Source organism: Hesperophylax consimilis, chromosome 7, assembly GCF_061612785.1.
Source record: "Hesperophylax consimilis isolate HC1 chromosome 7, BYU_Hcon_1.0, whole genome shotgun sequence".
NCBI lineage: Eukaryota > Metazoa > Arthropoda > Insecta > Trichoptera > Limnephilidae > Hesperophylax > Hesperophylax consimilis.
Window position 1 is genome coordinate 38,986,100 of NC_142842.1, and position 11,971 is coordinate 38,998,070.

At 37.5% G+C, this 11,971-nt stretch overlaps 1 protein-coding gene across 1 annotated transcript in view; it reads left to right on the plus strand.

Moving 5' to 3' along the window:
* Positions 1–10,981, plus strand: part of LOC149422737 (breast cancer anti-estrogen resistance protein 1-like) — a 193,934-nt gene extending 182,953 nt beyond the window's left edge. Inside the window, exons 4-7 of the mRNA XM_089633486.1 lie at positions 2,603–3,078; positions 4,045–4,265; positions 4,705–4,857; positions 5,024–10,981. Coding sequence (XP_089489612.1) covers positions 2,603–3,078; positions 4,045–4,265; positions 4,705–4,857; positions 5,024–5,874 — 1,701 coding nt within the window. The 3' untranslated portion in view covers positions 5,875–10,981. The remainder of the gene's footprint in view (positions 1–2,602; positions 3,079–4,044; positions 4,266–4,704; positions 4,858–5,023) is intronic.
* Positions 10,982–11,971: the final 990 nt, after the last annotated feature.

Genomic DNA, 11,971 nt, shown 5'->3' on the forward strand with positions numbered 1-11,971 from the left:
CTTCTCTTTTCGTATTCAGTTGCATTATTTATTATTAAAATAGATTGAATTATTTTTATTTTTTCAACTAGTATAATTCGGAAAGCTTCCCGTAATTTTCACCAATGTACCTACCTATCCCAGAATATTTAAAATTCGGCGTATCCCGTAAATTGCGTAGGTACTAAGTAATTATCTTACGTGCTGTGTATACAATGTGGATGTACGTGATTTACCGTAATCCCACGGTAATCCATTCTGCCCGAAGTGGCAACTTGATTGGCATCCTTTAGCCCAACCCAACTAGGTCAGGTGTATCACGTATCGGGCTATCTCCATGAAATATAAAATACCTCCCGCCTACCAAACTACCAGCCTACCTGTACTCCAGGGACACGGGGCATATTGAATATAATATATACCCGTATATGTATGCTCCGTGTCCGACGCCGCACCAGTCGATCCGGCTTATCGAAGGGTAAGAACTGCCCCCAGATAAGTAGGCGGTAAGTACGCCCTTAAAAGCTGACAACAGTTTAGGATTAATTTTGCTAATATCTTTCCGAGTGCCTAGTTTCAGACTTTGATGAAGGGTTTTGTAATAACATCATTTAAACCCAAGACTTGCGTAGGTACTAGGTAGCTGAATTGCCACGCATTATTTCCATACTGTCAGGGCTGCGTCAAGTCTTGTAAATCAGTGCTATAGACTACCTACAATTGTTTTCGAAACAATTTGACTAGATACTATTTTTTTATGTAAGATCATTCTATTTATTTTTAACTGGTGGAATAAAAAGAAACTCTCAAACACGGCTACCATCTTGACTAGATTGACCGGACCTGGAACACAAATAAAAAACAATGAGGTTTGTTATAATAATAATATTTGGCTAATTTATATAGCGCCGTTTTCGTGAGAAATCACCTCAAGGGCGCTGTACAAATGTATTTCTTAAATAGTTAATACTAGAACTACTGACTTATCTCCGAGACTTATATCTAGTGACTTACGACTAAGGCCTATAACTACTATCTTAACGTCATATATACGAGTATTTACATATTTAGCAACTTACAACTAAAATTAATATTAACAATCTAATCTTACTAACGCCAGAAGAAGAAGGAAGTTCTATTATATTAGAGGTGTTTTTTATTGTTAGCTGGATATAAATGTTAAATGAATGAAATTAATGAATAAAATCAATCGTTAATCTTAAACGCATTTAATTATAATAATACTAATTATAAAACTATGAAATTCAATAATAAAATTGCTTAAATTACGCATATCCGATTTTATGGAAATCCAAAGTTACAAAATGGACAAAAGAACTGCAAACAAATGTAGGTAATTTACGTGCCTATAAAAACGTAATGATGGTTTATTCTACATTCGGCAAGTAGTGTAAATGTAACGAAATTAAATGAATGCAAAATAAACTTCACTGAACTGTCGCAAAACATGGAAAGGGGCTTTGTATATAACGAACGTGGAATAAAAAAAACTCCTGGAATAGCGAAACGGCCTGGAGTTTATTCATACTTCGTGGCCACGAGCCGGAACGTGCTACGACCGTAGTAGCTACTCACCTACTCATCTAGTATAGGTAGAGCTAGGCGTACTACGGATGTTTGGTACGAGAGGCTACATCACACGCTACGTTTCGTAGTATTTGGATAGTAGTGCCGACTGCCGAGTAGGTACTGACCCAGAACTGCGCAAATGGAAACTACGGTGAATGGCCACTACAAATGCTGGCAGTTGCTTTTTTAATTGATAAACGAGAAAAAAAAGGTTAAATTGCATTTGAACAGAAAAGTTTTTTCGGATGCAATTATTTCTCTTCTTACCTAACCCTTTTATTTTTATTACTGTTTTTAGGGGGCTATTATCCTTCAGTTGGTGGATTGATTATGCAGACATTATTATCACACTTTGTCTGGGAAGGGTAGTTCTACCTTTTACGCCGGTCCAAAAGCACTGCTGTCCGATAATTTCAAATTCATCGTTTATACTTATCTCTTTATAAGGGTCCCAACTATATGTATATGTATTTAAAAAAAATGAACCAAGTCTTCCCATACCTTTAAATCCCTGTCTTTCGTATGGAAGGATGTTTTATCAAAAGTAAACTATATTTAAACCCGTAGAACGGGTAATACATCCTTCCACTTATTGCACTAGAAATGAGGAAGTTAGTAGGAGAGAGTAGTTAAGTAGGAGATTTTCAAATATTGTCAGGTTATTCGTAACCCGGGAATGTTTGTCTTTCTTTAAAAAAAAAAAAAGAAAAAAAAATTTGTAATGATTTGAGCAAATGAAATTGTAACGTAACAAAAAATACCTACATTTTTTACAAATAAAACATTACTAAATGACCCAACACTGACCCCAACTTTAGATTATGGAGTCGTATTACAAAAGTAAGCTTAATTTGAGACAAAAAATTTATAGTTGGGGTGTGGTGAGTACTACGTAAAAAAATTCACTAAAATATATGTACTATTGTCAAAGATATAGCTGTTTAAAAACTAAATTCATTTTCTCTAATGGGACCCTTGTTTTCGCCCGTATAAAGTGTGTAATTATTTCAAAATATATTTTTTTCTATTTCAGGTACTGTTGCCGCATCGAGTGGGAGACTTGTACATCTACGAGCAACCGCAGAATCTCTGTCCTTCCCCCTCCCCTTCACAGACCCACATATCCCTGCACCAGTCACACCTTACTTCACCCCGCACACAAACACCCCCGCACCTGTCCCTTCACTCCCCCCACCCCAATATTAACTCAATCCACAACAACCAGTCACACCTCCCTCCCCACATGCAAGGAGGAATGGAAACATACGATGTGCCACGATCCATTCCAGTTTCTGCCACTTATGATGCCCCGAGATCCCTGCTGCCGAGGTTCCAGGGTCAGGGACACGGAACTGCTCCTCCAGGCTGTGTATCAGCTAACCCGGGCTCTGGGGACTGGTACGATGTGCCCAGGGCCCCTGCCAGCCTGACACTGTTTCACCAACAGCAGTTGACACCTTCAAGCAGTGCCAGCTCACTTACAATGGATTCCATGTCTTCTAGTAACAGGTATTGATTTTTATCTAGTTAATGTAGGTTTTAATCTACCCTTTAGTAGTGATAAAGGGGGCTTTTAAATGTTTACGATAGAAAACAACCATGAACAAATATAACAATTTGTTGGATATGATTTGAGATTTTCGCAGCCAAAAGTATTATAGTAATTTATTTTTGGGGTATTATGCCACATTGTGCATCATTACACTACATCCTTCTTTAGCCAACGTTTCGGACAGCAACACATATCACATATCTGCCCTGATGATGGACTCTGTAATACTGTCCGAAACATTGGCTAAAGAAGGAGGTAGCGTAACACGGCTATAATACTACAAAAATAAATCACTTTATTAGTTTGAAAAAAAGTGGTGTTGAAGCATTTGATACTACCAGAGACATGTTGCAGTACATTAAGGCTGAAAAACTATGCATCGGTGTGCCAAGTATTTTATTTTAAATAATGTTGAAGCATTTGTTAGTATCAGAGACATGTTGCAGTACATTAAGGCTGAAAAACTATGCATCGGTGTGCCAAGTATTTTATTTTAAATAATGTTGAAGCATTTGTTAGTATCAGAGACGTGTTGCAGTACATTAAGGCTGAAAACTATGCATCAGTGTGCCAAGTATATTATTTTAAATAATGTTGAAGCATTTTTTAGTATCAGAGACATGTTGCAGTACATTAAGGCTGAAAACTATGCATCGGTGTGCCAAGTATATTATTTTAAATAATGTTGAAGCATTTGTTAGTACCAGAGACACGTTGCAGTACATTAAGGCTGAAAACTATGCATCAGTACGCCAAGTATATTATTTTAAAAAATAAGCGACACTTTACAGAAAAATTGACACTAATTACCATAGTATAATAATGTAATAATATCATAAAGGAAATTATAAAATGTTATTTTTTTATTGTTTTAATAAAATTTTATAACAGGGGAGATTTTTACAAACTTTAATTTTTTCCAGGTCTTCCCTTGCCAACATGCCAGACTACGACATCCCTAAGTCACGTGGCTCTAACTACACACCCAACACGCTGCGCAACCAAAGCCCTGGGCCCGGCCAGACTTACGACGTGCCGCCTCCCAACCCGCTGCCCAAGGAGCTGCCCCTGGAGTGGGCGGAGGCCCTCCACATGCTGGAGAGGCTGCAGATGGAGGCCACAGACTCCATTTCTAGATTATTAGGTGCTGATCAACTACTTATTATAATGGTTAACATAATGTGTTGGAAGAAACACAAAGACAATATTCTAGAACTATTAGTAAATCTAAACAAGTAAGCTGCTGGATTTATGAATACAACAGTTTAAAACCAGCACACAAGGTTCACACATCATAAGTTTCAAGCTCGAGAAGTTTTGTTTTTTGCAGTTCCCTGAAAACTGAATTTGAAAATATACTGAATATGGAAACCGTACATAAGATTGTCCTACATATATTTATGTTTTTTATAACCTGCAAGAGAGTTTCACTGTATGTAATGATTAATTTGTCAAGTTATATTGGAACTTGTTTTCCGCTTTATTACAATCTTTATAACATAGAATTCTATTCTTCTAACACTGAAAATAGCAAGCAAATCTTTGCAAAGCATTGTGTATAACTTTTGTGGTTATTTGTTCAGGTTTTGTTCGACCTGGATGGCGTTCTCATGCTGCCATGAGCAATCAGCTGCTGGATGTAAGACTGGGCTCCACTCGGCTGAGGGCCGCCCTGCATGACCTTGCACAGTTCACCGAGGGCACCCTGGGGAACGCTGCTAATGCACACGATAAAGGTATTACTTATTTATCAACCCGCTAATCAATCATTTTCTTATCAATCGATTATCTTTTATTGCTGGACTTTTCAATAACAAATGTGTATGGGAAAACTTTTGACTTAACTCTTATCTTTTGACCTAAAATGATGATATTTTTAATTTTGTATTTAATTTGTTTTAGGTTTGACCATTAAACTTCGTCCCCTCGTTAAGGCACTGAGAGATGCCGATAGACTTGTAAATAATGTTATTGAGAATTTGGACGCCTTGAATTGGTCCATAGAACTCCTCTGCAGGCCAGACGACGAGAACCATGACACTTCCAGCCCCGATGCTCTGGACCAGCTGATAGCCTGCGCCCGAGCTCTCACTGAGGATGTTCGGCAGACTGCATCCTTCATTCAAGGAAACTCCACTTTGCTCTTTAAGAAATCCAAAACCAACGGCGTAGGAGAATGGGTCGAAGAATACGACTATGTTAAACTAGAATCTAGAGAATCTGTAGATAAAAAACACGCAGAAATAAAAGATTCTCTGCCGAACGAACTTAAAAAGTCTTTCGACACTGTTATAAAGGATGCCGATTATTCAACGACAAATGTACAATTGAATGAAAATAATATGGCCCCCAATGATAAACAATTGATTTTATATTACGCCAAACAGACAATGACGTATTTTGAATATCTGACGACCGCTATAGATGCCTTCTTGCAGTCGGTTGAACGCAATCAACCTCCTGCCGCCTTTTTGGCTCACGGAAAGTTTGTAGTGCTGCACGCACATAGACTCGTCTACATCGGTGATACGGTGCACAAAAATGTTGAGAATACCGAGTTTAAGTCTAAAGTTCTCGCCTGTTCGGATGGGCTATCGAATGGTTTGGCGATGACGGTTTCCAAAGCGAAGAATGCCGCCCTAAACTTCCCCAGCGTGTCTGCCGTACAGGAGATGGTAGATTCGGTGGTGGACGTGTGCAACTCCGCTCGGGACTTGAGGAACTGTATGATACATGCGACTAGTCAACCGTAGCTCTTATTGTTCCTGCTGGTGAGGTTCTGCAAAACTGTCAGCGCTGTTTGGGTCATTGTCATTATTTGCTCTTTATTTGGGTACATTTACTATTTCATGTATTGATTCGGAGATTAATGGATGAACATTATGCCTCGAGTGAAATTGTTACATGTTTAAATATTGCTGGCAGCGAAAGGCAATGTAGTGGATTATTGCAATCTGTATAAATGAGAGATATAAAAAGATGATATTGCAATGATGAATAAGGTTATTAAATATGCCCACAAATCTAGGAAAACATTATAACGCTGTACGATTGAATACACCAGCTTAAGAATATTGATAAAGGATAATATTGTGCAAATTACTTCATTTGAAATACTAATATTATGTCCTTATGCAAAAAAACTATGTATGCTCAATTTTAATAAAACTTTTGTGTAGGTGTTAGATGGTAAATTAGCTCTCCCATAATAATTAATAATGCCAAAGTACTAATTTAGGTCAACGAAAATATTAAATAATAATAGTAACTATAAAACACCAATATTAAATGCATTTAAGTGACTTATTTTAAATTGAAAATATTTGGGCCGATATTATAGTATCCATATAAGGTTGCCTATGCAAAAACATTAGATAGTGTAATCTTCAGTATTCCTAATAAAATGCCGATATTGTTATCTATCCGTTAACATGGTGCTAACAAACCACCACTTTCCAACCACCCCATCGGTACTCTTATTTGTTATATCTGGGAGTTAAGGCAATCTTCTACACGTTAAATTACACCAGACGGTAACTAACTGCTGTCTGTTACCTGAAATGTTCATATTACAAATATTAGCTTATCTGACACATAAGCTTAGACCTGTCAGCGGACAGCTATTTCTTGCATTTATTTCTCCATTATATAATAACGGTCCTTAGTTAGCTAAGCAGTATTACCATAATTATATTGTGATGGAAATAAAAATTTTGAATTGTTTAGTTCACATAATATACACATTCTTTCAGGAAGTATTTCAAAATTGATAGTTTCTTGTATCTATTGTCGATCGATAAGATTAATATAATGTGTTATATTTATGCATATGGTTACTGTTATAAGTAAACTTAATACGATGGAGATATGCAATAATATTCTATACAAACTGCGTGCAATCACGAATTTGATCTTTAACTATTGATGGCGTAACTCAATACAATAATAATTATCTGTGGAGATCAAATGAAAAAGACGTACAGCAATTTGCTACATAGGTATAAAGTTTTGGGTTTTTCCCAAAGTGTCAGATTATTATGATAAAATGAAGAAAGGATTGTATGCCGTACGTACGCCCTACTACTTATGAATCGTAAGAAATATCATGCTTTACACTATGCTTTATGTCGGTGTATCGTCTGTAAAAACATATTATAACTTATAGTATAGATTGAGAATGTGCTTAATATATTGTTGGTGTTAACTATCAAATTATTAAAGTTGTCTAGATTAGGTAATATACAAAATACATAGGTAGTTGCTTTTTGTATAATAATTACATATATGCCAAAAGTGGTACATATTCGATGGATTCGCTATCAGGTACCATTACATATTATGTCATAATCGGCCTTATTTTAAAATGTACATAAATTAACACTAGAAAGACCGAAGCGGTCATTTTGACCGTTTCACGATGTAATATGACGATATTTTGGTTAAAATTTATGGTAATGATCTGATTTTTTTTTACTTTTCATAATTCACGATTTAACGACTATGGTGAAAAAAAACAGGTACCTACCTTATTTATTTATCGAAATATAATGATTTATACCTACAAAGACCGCCGCGGTCAATGTGACCGTTGGGGCCATTTTGAGCTGGGATTGTTTAGGATCTTCTTTATTCAAGTTTAAAATATACCCATTCCACCTTAAACATGTTACTACTAATATCATATCGATATAACATAATATCATATCGATATGAGTGCTCGTAGAAATCTTACCGAGTTGGATATAATGGAAGAACTAGCAAGACTTCAAAACATTGCAGAGGATCAGTCAGATGAAGAATGTCGCGCCAGTAAAATTGATGACACCGTTTTTGTTTTGGAGCCCAATATTTCTTCATCGGACGCTACAGAATCAGATGAAGATCTTCAGATGACATCGACATCTTTTCCTAGAAATCCGATTTCAAATCGTCATGGTCGAGGGTTTAGAATAAGAGGCAGCCGCGGAGGGAGATCTACACAACTTGGAGGACGTTTTTCTGCAAGAGTAACAGACCTTCCGGAAATTGGAGATGATGTTGAGAGATGGTTGCAGTTGACAGTACAGAATGGACCTGTACATCACATACTCAGAGTACTTCCAGCCAGCAAGGAAGACGTAATTGACAAAATGTACTCAGAGAAGTTGCAGGCCCAACACCCTTCTGCGAAGCGATATGTTGAAAACAATAAAGTTCTAAAAGACTTATTATAGTCGATATTATGGGGACTCCTCATATTCAAAGAAACTAAAAGTAAGAACAGATTCAAAAAATTATTAAATATTTGCTAATTACGAGATCTTCACGACAGGCAACTGATAAATTTGCACTAGCATCGGCAATTTGGAACAAGTTCATTGAAAACTGTAATCTGTGTTACGTTCCGTATGAAAAGTCCGGCGATGAAAAGCTATTTCCTAGCAAAACTCGTTGTCCATTTACTCAGTATATAGCAAATAAGCCTGACAAATTTGGAAAAATATTGGCTTGTGGTGGCTGTAGATACTAAATACCTATGTAATGGATTTCCATATTTAGGTAAAACTGAAGAAAGTTCAAATGAGTCACTACCAGAATATGTAATAACGAAACTATTACAACCATATCTCAAGAAAAGACGAAACATCACAACTGAAAAATTTTTTGCTTCGATGAAGCTGGCAGAGAAATTGCGAGCTGAACAAACAAGTATTGTCGAAACGATGAAAAGGGCCAGGAGAGAAATACCAGCAGTTTGCAAAACCATTTGTACTCCACGTTATGAATCATTTATTTTGAAGGCTAACAATGGTACTACACTAACTGTTCATCAAGGAAAACCGAAGAAAAATGTAATGATATTGAGTACAGTATATCCGGATGTTCAATTTGGCGACAGAACAAAGAAAATTCCCGAAACGATTGAATTTTACAATTCTACAAAATATGGTGTCGATATAATCGACCAAATGGCTCGTAAATATTCCGTAAGAGCTGGAAGTAGAAGGTGGCCTGTGCACGTTTTCTACAACATACTTGATCTAGCCGCTATAAATGCATGGATAATTTATAAAAAGATAACAAAAATAAATATATCTCGTCACAATTTTATTCTAAAGCTTGTTGAAGAACTAAGGTCAGCATATACAAATACCAGAGCTGGTCCAGTTGTGTTTGCTCCTAAAGAATTGACAGAAAGGGAACCAGAAAATATAATTTCTAAAAGACGACAGTGTCAAATTAATAAAAATGTAAACAAAATAAAGCAACTGACACATGTGATAATTGTAAGAAATCTGTTTGCGGAAAGTGCCTAGGATATTATAAAAAAATAAATTATTTCATTACATAATTATTGTTTTTTTATTTAATATTATGCCAAATATTACACAATTACAATAATAATAAACTCGTATGTTATCAGCGGTCAAAATGACCGTTGTGGTCTTTATAGGTATGGAGCCGTACCCGGTCTTTCTAGTGTTAAAAGAGCTCACCAGTTCCTGCAAAAGTTTCGTATGGATTTACAGTAAGATTATACATTCGCACTGAAATATTGGTGTTTCCAGTTCTGTATAGTTTTTAGGAGTAGGTTTTGTATATATATAGTGTAGAGTGAGACGTTTTATAATAATTTGTTAAGTTGTTAATTTATCTACATAATACTTCATACATTGAGACAGACTAAATAAATTTAAAAAAAACAGAGTTTAATAATATATAAAATGTACATAAGAACTTTTTCAAATTTAATTTACACAATTTTTAACAGTTATATCGGCAAATAATTCAAGAATAATGATCATTGGTCTTGTGATGTGCTAAAAGTGAGGCAAGTCTCTGCAGTGTGTTACGCATTAAAAAGGTTTAGTTAAATTTTTTTTAAGTAGGTTATGTATGATGGCAGTGTAGTGCAAGAAGAATATGTTATCAATTAGAAATGATACACTGTGTAAGTTTAGCACTGTCATTCAGCTTACATCATCTGTGTTTGTGCTATTTGTATACAACCCATTTTAGCACAATACCTAATATTATACTACATATTTACAGTGTATTTAGGAGTGTAAAATATACTACATATTACAAATTGAAAAGCCTTTTTTTACAATGACTTTAACCCTTATTGACCTTGTTTGCTTTTAAGAGATAAATGCGACCAAGTAATAACTAGAAAACCTCGTCAATCCATCATCAGAATGAATCATATTTTATAGCGCTGGTTTTGATGAAAAATCACCTCGAGGGTTTTTCATCACCACAAATAATAGCAAATAGAAGTTTACTTCCGCAAATTGTGACGAACAATACTTAAAGATATTATGTAACGCTGACTAAAGAAAGAATAAATCACCGATAGACCTTCAACTTCCAGACCACGGACCACAGTGGTAAATAATTATTATTTACATAATATGAAGGTGAGACCTAAATACATTGAATTTATGAACAATTTTCTCACTTGAGTTGACTTTTAATTAACGTCGCCGGTATTTTTGACAGCTGACGGGACAATGATGTGTGCTCATAAATAAACCACTCACTGTGTGCTGGTGTGATAATATTGGATAATATCATAAATAAACCACTCTCGATAATATTATTGACATTGACAGTTGGTGGTTGCCACAAATAAACCATAAATAAACCACGCACGTTGTAAGATCGAAATAATATCGAAATATTGCCAGATTTGCCAGAATCACTTGATATGTCCCTAGGTATATACATGACTTGAATTCACAGAAAGGCCAAAGCAAACACGTGCGCCTGCATCTGTGACTGTGATTTTACACGCAGACGGAGGCGGCAGTTCGAATTATTAGACCTTAAGTATTTACTGAATAGTTTCACCGGTCCCGCAATAAAAAAAAAAATAGAAAGCCAACTTGGAAATACACCCATTAGTCGGCAGATTTAGCTCTAGACCCTCATCAAGTCGTAATCCGAAATGGGTGTATCGTTAAGCCAGCGACCCGGCAATAAAAAAAAACCTTCGCCCAAGGCTAGGCTAAATTGTAATTGTTTGAAGGTCTTTTGTACAAATGTCATTTTAGCATCTTTTAAAATAATAATAACGACTACGGTGAGAATGTCGATGCCAGCGCCACGGACTCAAACAACGTACCGAAGTGGTGTAAAGCGGAACCACTTTAGTGACAGCACCCCACGACAGGCGCGCTACGGTCGCTGGATTGCGCAGCTGAAGACAGTCCCGACCAAAAACAGTATCCAGTACCCAGTCAGAGAGTGATCATCTCGCCTCCCCTTGGGGCGGCCGCCGAGGCGCCTCCGCCCAGGAGGCTGCCCTCTCGGCGGTCACGATCTCGCCTCAACAGCTGAAGACAGATTCCGCAACCAACAGTCCCGAGTCAAGAGTACCCAGTCAGACAGTCATCATCTCGCCCCCCTTGGGGCGGTCGCCGAGGGGCCTCCGCCCAGGAGGCTGCCCTCTCGACAGTTACAATCTCGCCTTTCGAGAGTCATCATCTCGCCCCCCCTTGGGGCGGTCGCCGAGGCGCCTCCGCCCAGGAGGCTGCCCTCTTGGCGGTCACGATCTCGCCTAGTTCTCGACACATTTCCGCACTCGACAGTCATCATCTTGGGAGTCATCAACCTGCTCTCCCTCTTGGAGCGGCGCCGAGGCAGCTGCCGACCAGGGAACTGCCCTAGCAGAAGTTACCGTCTCGCCTCCGCCGAGAAACTTCCTGCTCTCCCCCTTTGGAGCGGCACCGAGGCTCTTCCGACCAGGGAGCTGCCCTAGCAGAAGTTACCGTCTCGCCTCCGCCGAGAAACTTCCTGCTCTCCCCCTTGGAGCGGTGCCGAGGATTTTCCTACCCAGAAGCTGCCCACTCAGAATTCGCTGCCTGC